Below are 13,596 nucleotides of genomic sequence, written 5' to 3' on the forward strand. Positions count from 1 at the left end.
TGACTTGCAAATATTAAAACTCATTCTCTGGTTGCCAATTTTTCTTCTCAGTGCATGAAGAACAAATAGCTCCCAGGGAAAGATTTTAATATTTATAAATCAATTTTTCCCTAAATAAGCTCTAATGCAAAAAATAATCCATTCCACTAAAAAGAAAAAAGTCTTTGTACCTACTCTGCAATCCTTCAAGGTGGAGAAATAAATGAGAGGATTAACTAGAAACTTTAGTATAATCTAAATAAAATGCTAATGTCTTGATTCTCTTCTCTTCAGTGGAAAAGGGGGACTAACAGGGAGCTGGAACTATTATCCCCATTTTATACATGGGAAACTGAGGCACAGGAAGGCTAAGTGACTTGCCCAAGGTCAAACAGGAAGGCTGTAGCGGAGTGGAAAATTGAATCCTTGTCTCCCAAATTCCATGCTAGTGCCTTAGCTACTGGGCCACCCATTCTCTCATATGAGGATGATAAGCATTACATTCCCTGTTAAGTCAGGCAGCATGCAAACAGAGAACATCTTTCTTTTTTTTGATCTGCACATTTCACTAATCTTATCTTAAAGTGCAGTTCTACTATGTAAAACTACGCTACATATCTGCTCCCAGAGGCACATCCGCTTACTTTACTGACTTACAATAAGTTGATACTTTTTTTCCCTGTTAGCACTGCAAAACCAACAAAAGTCTAGGAGAGGGAGGTGGATATCCTTCTGGGTCATGTAGTAATCATCAGAATTGATTAGTAAATTCTAACTGCAAAATGTTTATGGCTGGTGATGTGTGAATCAGAAAGAACTCAACTTGACTTCCAGCTTCCTGATTGAGATTGCAAGGTAGGAAGTTAGAAAAACAATTTTTTTACTTTCTGCTTCAATTATTCCAAATACAGACTACTCATTTTCTAATAAATATGGAACCCCTGCTGCCAGTGTGGAAATGCACTTTACATTTCAAAGTCCTATTTTCTTCTTATGGAGAAATGCAGCAGCAACAAAGTTGAACGATAAATACCTTTTCTGAGACAGAGGAAGGGACAGGAGCAGTGAGAGAAGTCAGGGGTTAGCGAGATGGAGGGTGCAAAAATTCTGTGTCATCAGGAGAAGAACCCATTCAGTTGAATTTGTGACACATCTGGATGCAGAATAATGGTCCTAATTCTCCTCTCACACCTGGGGTAAATCAGTAGTAACTTCACTGAAACTAACAGAACTACATCAATTATAGGGACAAAATCTGCTGTGATTTACACCCTTACAGCATGTTGACACAGGCAGCTGAGGGCAGAATTCTTTTCTATAGGGATCTAGCATTGGTAGTGGATTTTACACATACCTATTATGGGGAATTCATTTTTTAAAATTCAGTTTGAAGGAGAAATTATCCATGTTATTCAAAATCATTTCCTATGCAAAATAAAACCTATTTAAAAAGCAAGTTAATATAATTCTTAGATTTTACGGGAAAGCTTTTCACTTGAATACATCTTCTGAATGCAATGCAGCTGGCTGTGATAGAATAATAAAATTTAGGCTTAGTGGACTTTTATGGAACCAGGCACTGTAGTTTATCACAGTAATGTCGTGACTTCAAGTAGTATTCTAAGTTATAATACAGATGTATTAGTCCAATTCTTCATTTCAGCAATAGGATTTTACCTTTTTAATCTTCATCAGCGCTACACAGAAACAAGATATTAAAATTAAAACAAGTTGTGTTCCGACAATTACCCTTTTTCTTCTTTTTGGTCCACCCTTTATCTTCTCAAAGAGTAAATTCTTATTCTACAAAAAAATACAAATATGGATCAAATTTGGTTAACTCTTCTTTTAAGGCAAGACTATGTTATTTAAATATTAGCATATGAACATTTTGGAAACTAGTTTAGATCAGAATGTCATGTTATTGGAAAGATAAACCACAAGGAAACATTTTGATTACTGCAGCTATTAATACAATATTTTGCTATTCTTCAGGGATAGTCAGTGTCATCAACAATTATAAACACAGGCATATTAGACAGTCTGAGATGTTATACTGTACTGTAATTTTTTGTGTGTACAGGGCCTCAGTGATCAGGGAAATTATTATTAATTAAAAAATACAAGGAAGTTGGGATACCAGTCTGTTGTAGTTCTCTTCCTCTCTTTTGAAATGATAATTGTACTTGTTCAATATTTTTCTTTATATATGTTTTCCAAATTCCTTTGAAAAAAATCATTATCTTAGTCACTCACACTATTTCTGTGAGTATTTTATTCCATATATTTACTATTCTCTATGCAAAAAAGTTCTGCTGAAATTCTTTCAGTGCCCAATCCTTCCTTTGTTTAAATAGTGCCCCCAATAAAGCTTCTAAAAACCATTTGGTCTATAACATTTTTAATAGAGTGAACCTTTTAAAATCTGCCAAAAAATGTCTTGGCAGAAAGGAAAGTTATGATGAGGAAAAAAATATGACTTTGTGACCACAGTTTGTATAAGTGTTTCCACATATTGCTATATTTCATACAAGTAGTGAACTCAAATAAGGTCTGGAATATCAGACACATGCTCAACAGATTTTGTTTCAATTCTGATTATACTTTAGGAAAAAAAAAAAAAAAGAAGCAACCTGAAAATGCAATGAGAGAAGAATTACATTTTTAAAGGCAAACAGTATATAAACAATGCCATTAATTCTGCTATAAACAACTGACCTAACATTGATCATGTAAATAGAGAAGGAGAGACAAATTCACAAAACATTTCTACCCTCTGTGCAGCCTTGATATGAGAAAAACAAACATTTTGGAGAGCTACAATGACATCTGCCAAAACTGTCTGTTTTGTACATTTCATGTTCATTAAACCCAAATTCACAAGGCATATCTCTTGCCCAACCTCAACTATTTCATCTGGGGTGTGCCAGAAAGGCAAAGGAACAGAGAGTAAATTGGCCAAAGAGAGACATTCTTGGCTACAATCATTTATGCAAACTCACTTGGGGAAAACTTCAATTTAACATTTTTAAAAAGGCAGATGTGTAAATTATTCCCTGTAGGAACCAGCACATCATTTGCAGTTTATCTTCACACACTGTTTGACCTTATACTTTTCATTAAGGGGGGAAAATAGTCTCTGTCGTAGAAAAAGGGGCACGGCTACTTGTATCAGGCAGGCAAATTCCTCATAATTGAACTGTTCTTCCTCAACAAGATCATATTTTGTTTAGTCTGTTTGGAAGTGATTTAAGACCATAACTTCCATTTAAGTATAATGTGTAGCACAGAGCAGATAGGGTTATGATCTAAGATTGGGTTCATGTAGTAACAGCAAATCTGAAAATATGTGCTTGTGAAGGGGCATATGTGTTTGGGCCTCAGAGCAGCATACAGCTTATACAACCTGGTGGGTGGATGATTTCTTTCCCCTTCTCTCTGTGCATTTTCCTAGCATCCAGCCCAGTTATTCAGTCTGAGCACTAGGGTCTGAAGTGGAGCCTAAGTACTCAAATTATGTTTGTAACCAACCTGGGTAATGCCATAGATGGGTGCATGGGAGGTGGAATCTCTTCTTAGATCTCATTGGTGATAATTTCAAGCCAATGAGGTTGCCCAGCTCCATGCTTTGGATTTATATGATCATTTAGCAGAACTTACTTAAAAGGAATAATGCAATAGCAATGTTGTACACTTACTACCTTGAGGAATATTTTTTATCATTCAATTCAGAATCTCCAGGTCACATAGTCTTCATGTCTGAAGTTTTATGTACAGTTCCAAACAGAAATATAGCACATTGAACTGAATAATCTGTTGTTATTGTTCAACATTAAAAAGGGTCAACAACCCTTGATGTAACCCTTCCTAATAATCATTATTGCTGCCCCAATGTTTAGAAATGTGCTTGAGCAAAAAACATAATTGCTGCTCCTGATTATTACAATTGCTGTAAGTCAGTTATTTGATAACAGGCAGTTAGCATGCACAATTACCATAGAAATGCACATATAGCTGTGTACATACATTTCTAAAAATCTATTATAAAACATCCAAATGCCTTCAGAATCTGGCTGAAAAATTATCAAAGTCCTTGTTCTTTAGATGGACTATCCACTGATGAAAAGCCAAATGGCAGGGTGTACTGCAATCACACCATCCCTATGTTTTGCTTAACGGTTCCATTCTTGTGAGCAAACAGTGTCAAAATTGATGAGAATCCCTCCCTCTAATTCAGCTGTGAATTACACCTCTTTTGTAACATTTCATGCCACCTGCCCTTGTTGAACAGCAATTGCTTTCAGCTATACTAGCCTGGTAGGGCTGCCATAAAAATATGAACAGATATCATCCCCCCATTCATTAAAAGGTCCTCACTTACTTACATAGAACCATCCCTGATTAGTAGGGGAGACATCTTTCTGAGAGACAAAGGTGTGAGGTTGTAATGTGGGGTCTGTCTGTAGGGCAGGATCGAACTGGGGACCTCTGGAGCTCAGTGCATGGAGCCTCTACTGCATAAGCTAAAAGCCAACTGCCTGTTGGCTAAAGCCGTAGAGCAGATTCATTTATCTCTCTCTCTAAGCACTCTCAGTGCCACTAGACTGGACAGAACACCACACCCAGGAGGTGTGTAGGTTACAAAGTCACCAACCAAGGTCAAGTTTTAAAAGAAGAAAGCTGATCTTTCTGAGACGTCCAAAAATTACACCTTTGCTCATTTCAGCATTTGGAGACTCCAGCTCCAACAGGATGAGTGAGGTTAAGCTATCATATTATACTGTTCTGCTTCCCACCATCTTTCGATATTAAGTAAACATAATAAAAGTCAGTACAAACAGAAATCTATAAAGTGCTAGCTACAGGCTTTCAACAAGATCTAAGGATCAGGGATGGCAATTTCTTTCATACTGAAGTCTCTGTCTTCTGGTGCACTTACATTCCTGCTCTCCATTTATCTTTTTTTTTTTTTTACTGGCTCTGGTCCACCCACTCTGATAAACTAAACCAGCACTGTTTCTAGCCTCAAGATGAGATGGAAATTCATGTTATTTAGTACAAAGAAATGTTATTCAAAAATGTCATTGTCTTTTAATTCTCCACATGTATCATTATGAGTCAGATAGCCTGACAGAACTCTATTGCCTCTTCTTTTTCCTTGCCTCCCATAGCATGAGCATGTTTAAAACTTCTGGTGTCAGCCAGTCTAAGAAATATTCCCATGTGAAAGACTAAATTGTCTCAGTGGAAGTTTTTCTGGAAGTCAGCAACAGCTCATGCACCTCTCTAGATCGATGTCACCAGTTTAAGAGATAAGCTACAGGGTAGAGAGAAGCTGAATCTAGATGGAAAATACTTCCCTATTGCAAAAGAAAGTCTGACCAGAAAGGAAGAAAAAGGAAAAAAATAAAAGATTCTCTGGCCAGAAGCTAGGAGATCGGAGAACCAGTAGTTACATGCAGGAACCACCAGAATCATGTGATCTCAGTTGTCTCACCAGCCTCAGGTCTATGGCTGGAAAGGAAAAAGAAAGCATTTTCTCCATGGCAAGAAAAATTAATTCATCAGACTTTTAGGATCCCTTCCCCTCTGAAGCATAAAGATCACTATTTAGAAGAGTTGGAAGAGAACAAGCCAATCTATGGATGTTTCTGTTTCAGACAAAAAAATACAAATTGACACAGATGCTTATACATAAACAGATACGTTTATCATTGTTTGCATATTAGTATCCGCATTAAATAACTGAACTATATAGATTTGGCACAAACACGGACCTGTGGACTCTGCCATATGAGGTTATTTCTATCATTATTTAACTTTTATAAATTATGTTTTCAGACTTGAAGTCTCTCTCTCTCACACACACACACATACACGAGTGATATACAAGTTCCACAACTACACAAGCACTCAAGTACATTATTTTCTTGTTTAAAAATCTATTTCTTCCCTCTCTTTCATAAACAAATCAACATTATTTAACCTGCAACTATCATTTGGCTTTGATTATTAATATTAGAGGAACACATGCTGTCTGTCTGCTCTGGGAGCTGACAAAGGGAGAACAAACAGTTAGTTCACTGACCCAGTGGTGCCAAGATCAAAAAAGGGGCTTGGGTTAGGCGGTGGTCCCTGCCCTAACATGTGCCCTTGACAGTGGACCAGGTTTTGTGCTGATATAGAGGATATCCTGACTCTATGGGTATTGGGGTGCAGTGATTCTTAGTTACAGGACTCTACAGCCTCCTGTAACAGACGATTTGGGGAAATCTGGTTTAGAATAATACAATATTTCATCCCTTATGTGTATTCAGTCCTTGGCCTCTCTACTGAAACTGCCAACGCATGCGTCAACTAAAGACAGCTGAGGGGAGGGAGGAGGGTTGGGAGGAGTCAGATGATGTGGGTGTATACAGTTGTGTACTGGACAACTCACAGGCTATGAACAACTAGTTTTGGTCACTCACTTCATATCTAAGCCAGATTCCAAACAGTGACCTAAAACTGAATGGCCTGTACCTTCATCATATGGCTCTTATTTTTAAAATCTCAGTTAGGTAATTTTTAGACTGCCCTTCTGCTATAGTTCTCCCAGAGTAAAATCTACTTACAACAGCAGCATTCGCTGTATTTCTTTATCTTTTTAATATATAACAATGTATGATGAGGAAGCAATTGGGGCAACTGTGCTGGATCTCAGCAGAGCATTTGACCATAGATATTAGCAGCTGTTTCATCTCTAATTAAAAAGATCTGGACTTGGCTTTGCTGCTGCCGCATATAATTTTGGTTGGGGAGCAAACAATTTGTTTTAATCCATATGTGGGAAGTTTCTTCCTGAATTAGTAGTAACTGATGGAAAACTAAAAAAATAACCCAACAAAGCTCAAGATAAGGTATCTTACAATATTAACTAATGATTGCCCACAACTGGTTAAGTGTATATCATTAATGACAACATAGTATGATGTACCCTGGTTCTGACATATTGTTATAGTCCAAAAACTTGCAGACATATTTTTATAGTCTTCAAAGTGGCATTATGAAAATAAATTACTTATGAATAATAAGAAAACTAACAATGTTATCTGGCATAAATAGTAAACTGAGTTCACCATCTGGTGTTTTTAATATTACAACCTTTGATGCTAATTATTTAGACTGCAATAAGAGTTTCCAATATTTGGATATTTGGCTTCACTCTGCCTAGAATTTTAGGGATCATATAAGTGAAGTAATTAAGGCTATAAATCTTAAATTGGGCTGGTCCTAAATGATGTATCATTGTCTCATTATTACAGCAAGAGGAGGCACTGCCAAGCATGTCCGTTTATCAATATCTGTATATGGAAAGCTGGTTTAGCATAAGTTTATCTAAACTAAAGAGTTACAACTATGTATAAGATTTCTTGATTTGTTCTACAAGTACTAGTGGTGACCTGTAATTCTTGTCTTTATGGTGCCTTACATTGGTATTAGATTTGGTATTAGACATCTAATTGATGTAGTGTATTTTTTAAGATTAAGAAGCGGAACTCTCCTCAGACCAAATCTGGCCTGCATTCTCATGTAAGTAGTCTTGCTGAAGTTATTGTACTGCTTGTATGAACAGAGCAAGATTTTGCCCCTATTTTACTTGCTATATTTGTTATCCAGAATGTATTCAAAATCTTGTCATGGTCCAAAAAAATTCAACTAATTTTGTAATACAGCTTCGACTCCATGTAATTGTATTGAAAAAGAGTCTCTTTTTACATGATGGAAGCTTCAGAGTGGGGATATTTCAACTGGGTCATTTTAAGGCCTGATCCTGGTCTCACTAAAGTCAATACTAAAACTCAGTGTGTTAGCTAACAGTACAGTCTCCAATTACTTGTCTCCCAGGCCCAGATTTTTAAAGGTATTTAGGCATTGCTCTGCTCAGCATTGCAAGGTCTAAGTGACTTAGGAGCCTAAGTCTTACTGAAAGTCAATTATGCCTATGTCACATTTGAAAATGGGACTGAGCTGTCTAAGTCATGTAAGTCCAGATCCTCAAAAGGTACTTAGGCACCTTTGATTTCACTGGGAACTAGGCACTTAATTACCTTTGAAGATCTGGGCCATAGGCCTTGAATGCACAATGAAGCAATGACCAGATACCTTTAAAAATCTAGGCCCTGGTCTATAGTTGTGATCTGAAATTTTGTGCTAAAAATGTATAAATAGGTTTAGTGATCGGTGCCTTGTAGTTGGCATATGATCCATTTGGGTCATTGGATTTATCAGGTATATAGTCATCATGCTTTAGAACAGGTGATAAGCTAGAGGCTTCTATTTTCTATAACTTTTATGGCCTTTTGATCAGTAATATATTTTTCACTTTTTCTTTGCCATTAATTTGACGTTGGTTTCTTTTAAATAGGTGTAGGTACATCTCTTTAAGAAGTTTCCTTTCAAATGATTCTTTTTTTCAGGAGAAAGGAACCCATAGCTTTCTCCTTACAGCTGTGTGGTACCATTTAGCAGACCCAGCAGACATTCCATCTGCTGCAAAAGTAAAGAAGACTGATTTACTCACCCACTTGCCGAGGCTGGGATAGTCGTGTTCTGGATCAAAAAGGTGTTGGTGCAGCTGGTATTCTCTACTGAACTCTGCTGTGTCTGGTGTGTTTTCTAGACACCCATCGTCAGCTGCAAAAATCAATTAGAAAGCATTAACTGCTTCCCAACTTGCACAGTGCACTATGAGCAACTCATATTTAGTGGCAACATTTCTTAAATTCAGTTATGCAATACAAACTTTAAATAAAAACTGGGATACTGGAAATGCTACACAGCTTTTCTCTGAAAGGGCTTGGTTAGGGTATTTTTAATTTTTGTAAAAATCTTCTTAAGGTCAACCCATTTGCAGCTTGAAAGTTAAATCTATTTCTTTTCCAATTCCACTCCTCTTCCCTCCGCCCACCACCACACTCCACCATCACACCCAACCAAGGGCACAGACTAATTTTTTTTAGACAGAACACTGTATTCTCCCAACTTTAAAAAAAATCCCCAGTGTTAAAGAGATATCTGTGCAGTTTATCAGCTACCACAGGAACTTTCTCTAGAGTCAAACTGGTTCTGGTGAAGAGATTTCAGCAATTCTGTTTGGGAAGCCCATGGCAGAATGCCTATGTTAGTCCAGGTAGAATCTGCTTTAATAAGCAACTACCTGAATGGAGCTACATTTCTCGTTAGCCACTCTGTTCAGGGGAACTGCAGATCTTTAACGTGGCACTTACCCCCTATTTCAATGCAGTTTGAGGCTGAAGTTTGCACAGCAAAGGCAAATCTGCAGTTCAGTTAACATTTTGATATGTCCAGCAACCACATTTGAAATACAATGGACAATTCCTCAAGTTGCATCTCAGAGCATCAGCAGGATTAATATTCATAAATTGCTGACAAACCTGTCTGATATGTTTGTCAGCAGGTTGTATTGCTGTTTGAACTTGGTGTCATCACAAGAGAACAACTGGACTTTGTAGAGGCCATTTTCTACCTACAGCTGTTATGATGAGATCTATCTTAGATACTTAAATGACACCAATCATCAAAGTAGCTGAGCTCTTCACAATCTGTAATTTATGTATCCTCAAAACACCCCTTTGAGGAAGGGAAGAGCTGTTATCCCCTAATAATACAGGGAACTGAGACACAGAGACACTAAATGACTTGCCCAAGGTCACACAGTAAGTACGTGGCAGAACAGGGAACTGAACCTGGAATCCTAGACTAGCTCCTTGATGACAGCTCCTCCCCAAGAGAGAAGGGCGGTCCTCAGTATTACAGAAGCATAAGTGCCATTTTCAAACAACTTCTAAGACAAAAACTAACAGCAGAGACAGAAGCAGACTTGAGGAAGGCCTTGAAACCTTTTATGATCCAACACAATCCTTCTTGAATACAACTGTGTTGAAATATATTGACCCAGATGAAGGACAGTGCATGGAGTTTCTTCTGCCACTTGTTCAGAGCTTTGTAAAGGCATTTCTGCTATCTGTTTACCTAGGTGCTTATGACCTGTTTATGGAACTAGATAAAGAGGGTAAATTAGCAGTAGTTGAATTGGCAAATAAAAAAAGTTAATAACTTTGGTGTGGAACCAATAACTTTTGAGATGAGAGGACACAATTAATGAAGATTTTTGTTAACTTGTCTTCCATGCCTCAAGAAGGGTCACTTCAGAATAGCTGCCCTGCCAAGAACAAAGACACCAAAGCTGCTTACATACATTACAGGTCTACAGAGACAAAGAGCCAATAGGAAGCATGACTGGAACAGACATCTATGCTGCCTCTCTCAGGTGAAATCCTGGCTCTATTGATATTAATGGCAAAACTCCTGTTGACTTCACTGGGGCCAGAATATCACTCCTAATGAATAAATCTTTAGCCTAGAATCCAGCAGGTAGTGATAAAGATTATTCTGTAGAGCAAGAAATTAGAGAAAGTAATTCTCTTAAAGTGGTGTACTCTCATTGAATATAAATAAGATTATTCATAATTTCATTTTTTTTTTAAAATAAAGAAAAATCAATTGTTTCAAAATCCTTGTAAAACACCGAGGTTCTGATACTGATCTTAACTGGCTCACTGATTTCCAGGGAGTTTCTGAGTTATCTCAGTTAAGAGATCAGAAACAGGCCCTGAACTATTCTTTTATTTTTATGTCTCTGTGTGTGTATTGTCCATTTTTTGAAAAACTCACTAATTTTTGTAAAGAACTGCTGCAAAAGTTCATCATGACATTATAACTATGAATTTGCAAATCCTGGTGTGGGGTGCAACAGGCAGCATAAGATTAGTGTGCTTCAGGAGAGGTGTGAGCAGAGGCTACATGTGGTGCAATTAAGTTTAAGCACAAGGCACCATCCTGCTTACTGTGGTGAAAATAAGTCTCAAGCAGATTGTGCTTCTGCTCCCTTACTCTCAAGAGTCTAAAGAGACATATGTTCAGTCTACATCTTACTAATGAAATGCTCAGCTACTCAATCCCCATTCTGGCCTATTAAAAGTAAACTAGACTCGGCCATGCAGCAGTACCCATTAATGCAACCACTCCACACTTGGGCTCTGCAGGGAAAATCCAAAATGGCACATTCTGTAAAACATTGTTATGGCAGATGCCACCAGGTGGTGCTGTTGCACAAAGTTTTCCAAATTCTTTTTCTTGTATTCGGTCTTGGGAAGACAAGCAGTGTTGTTAGGTTCTGGGCTATGCAAAGTTCTGTTTAGAGACTGTTTCTGCATGGAGGAAGCTGTGCAAGCAGCTAGAGGAATATACTGTCTGCTTCAGTCTCTGATTAGCATCAATTCATAAAGACAGTAGCTCCCTGAGAACCGGGCACTGATGTTGGACTGATATTCCTGCAAGAAGGGATTTCCCTGCATGCTGTTTGACCTCTTCTGTTCTAGGACTGGTATATGTGTATAAATAAAAGAAGTTCCACTTAGTATATAATCACTGATTCCTCCACTGGATAGCCAACCTGCCATGCCCTGGACATCTACTACCACTTGGCTGCTATTGGGAAAAGGAGCAACAATATAATGATGGACAAGGGTAAGATTATTCTTTAGGCACCATAGCTATAGTGCTAGGGCTCTTGGTTCAGGAATAATGTCTTTGCTTGATGATATCACAGTGATGCTATCATGCAGAGGCCAGAGTCTGTAAGGAGCACAAGACTGTGTGCTCCACTGGAGGAATGAAGAAAACGAAGGGACAAGAGTCCTAACTCCTACTACTCATAGTAGAGGTCTCCAGCTTTGGTAAGTACCTTTGAAGAGAGGGCAGCCCAGCACGGCCACTTCTGGTTCTTCGGGGGGTCTGGGGAGGGACAAGGCCCTAGGCAACTGCTCTGAAGTTCTTTTTGTGAAGATGGGACTTGCTTTCTGCCTCCCTCCTGACTACTGTTCTTGCCATCGCTGCAGCTCTTTAGATGGGCCAAGAGGAATGGAGACTATTACCACTGCCTGGAGGGGAAGGGACCTCCAGCCTATTGCTGGAGCCTGTAGCCTACTTCCCTCCTCCCAAGCCCACTGTTGTTGCAGGCATTAGTGAGCAGGTCTATGCAGGGAGCAAGTCCCAGATCTATGGACTGGGATTGCAGGGTTCATACAAAGTATGAACTAAAGTGGTGCTAAAAACAGCAATGCAGACACTGTGGGTTTGCACTGGAGCTAAGGCTCTGAACCCTGCCCCCTCTCCCCCCATTTCCCTGGGTTTCAGAGCCTAAGCTCCAGCCTGAGCCTGAACATTGACACTGCTGCTTTTAGCACCATAGGGTGAGGCTGAGTCTGTAGAGCCAGGCTCAGAGACATGCTGCCATGGGTTTTATAATGCAATGTAGATGTGCTCAGTGTTAGGGATAAGCCCAGAGAGAAAGGGGGCCCCAGCCACCGCTGCTATTCCTCACCTGCTTGGGAGAAATCCTCCTGAACTACCACTGTGCCCCTCATCCTAACTACCAACCAAGCACAGAAATAATTTGTAACTTGCTCCCTGCCACCACTCCCCACCACCCCACACCTGAGCTGTGTAGGGTACTGCTCCTCAACCATTCCTGAGTAGAGGGCTGTGCGTGGGTGACCCATCACTATCACCTCAAGCCAGGGATGGGGCTGTAGCAGGCCTGTGGTGGCCCTGTCTCGGGGCCCCAGATTGCCTTAATCCAGCACTGATGGATACCAGCGTTACTGTACAAACAATAACTTGGAAAGATTTGTTTTCCATTAAACAAATCCACAAACCTCAATGAGGAAGTTCTCTAGTAATTTCTTTGCTTAATATAGTTTTAACAGTCACCACTTGGACACAGACTTGAGTTTCCACTTAAGGCTCTGAAAACCATCCTACTGAGATATTAGTAGATATAATCTCCACTCAGAATGTATCCATGAAAGAAGGTTTCACAGTTAGCAGCACTTTTCCAGGAATGTTCTCAATTCTCATGTCTGGATGCATCATCTTAGGCAAAATCATGGTTATTTAGCTAAGAAAAAGAATAGAAGGGAGTCTCTTAAACATCATTCCATTGAAGTACCAATTTTAATCTTGCTCTTTTAACCACTAGCAGAAGATCTGAGGGGTAAATATACAGGAGACAAAATTTCCCTGCAGTGGGGAAAAATATAATCTAAACCTGTCAGACAAAATGTTCATTGAACTGAATATGAATGTAAGATACTACTTCAAAGAGAAGCAGTCACCATACTTTTTGTCTATCTCTACATAGCAGCAATCGTGAGCTCTTCATACATTTCATATAAAGTTAACATTAGGGCTGTTTGGAAATGTTCAGAATTTTGACAAAAAATGGGGAAAACATTGCAAAAATGTTTATGAAAAATATTTTTTTCTTTTCTGAACAGCTCTACAGCTAGTCTGAACATTTAGTGAAAAGATTAAGGATAATTGTGTTAGTGTATCTCATCCAAATACCATTACTAAATACCACACAGAAAACTTTTCTCAATTATGAAAGTACATCTAAGTTCAGAAATTTAAAATATGGTTTAAATAATATAGTGCTCACTCCCATTGGAGCCCATTCAGCTCCCATGGCAAACAACCAGATTTTAGCCC

The 13,596-nt window shown here is 38.7% G+C and overlaps 1 protein-coding gene across 1 annotated transcript in view; it reads right to left on the bottom strand.

The window, feature by feature from the left end:
- LOC140913109 (neuroendocrine protein 7B2) overlaps positions 1-13,596 on the bottom strand; it is a 96,127-nt gene that overhangs the window by 12,422 nt on the left and 70,109 nt on the right. The window contains exons 4-5 of the mRNA XM_073348847.1: positions 8,543-8,655; positions 1,729-1,782 (exon numbers count right to left, since the gene is read on the bottom strand). Of these exons, the coding sequence (XP_073204948.1) occupies positions 1,729-1,782; positions 8,543-8,655 (167 nt within the window). The remainder of the gene's footprint in view (positions 1-1,728; positions 1,783-8,542; positions 8,656-13,596) is intronic.

Source organism: Lepidochelys kempii, chromosome 6 (assembly GCF_965140265.1).
Source record: "Lepidochelys kempii isolate rLepKem1 chromosome 6, rLepKem1.hap2, whole genome shotgun sequence".
Taxonomy (NCBI): domain Eukaryota; kingdom Metazoa; phylum Chordata; order Testudines; family Cheloniidae; genus Lepidochelys; species Lepidochelys kempii.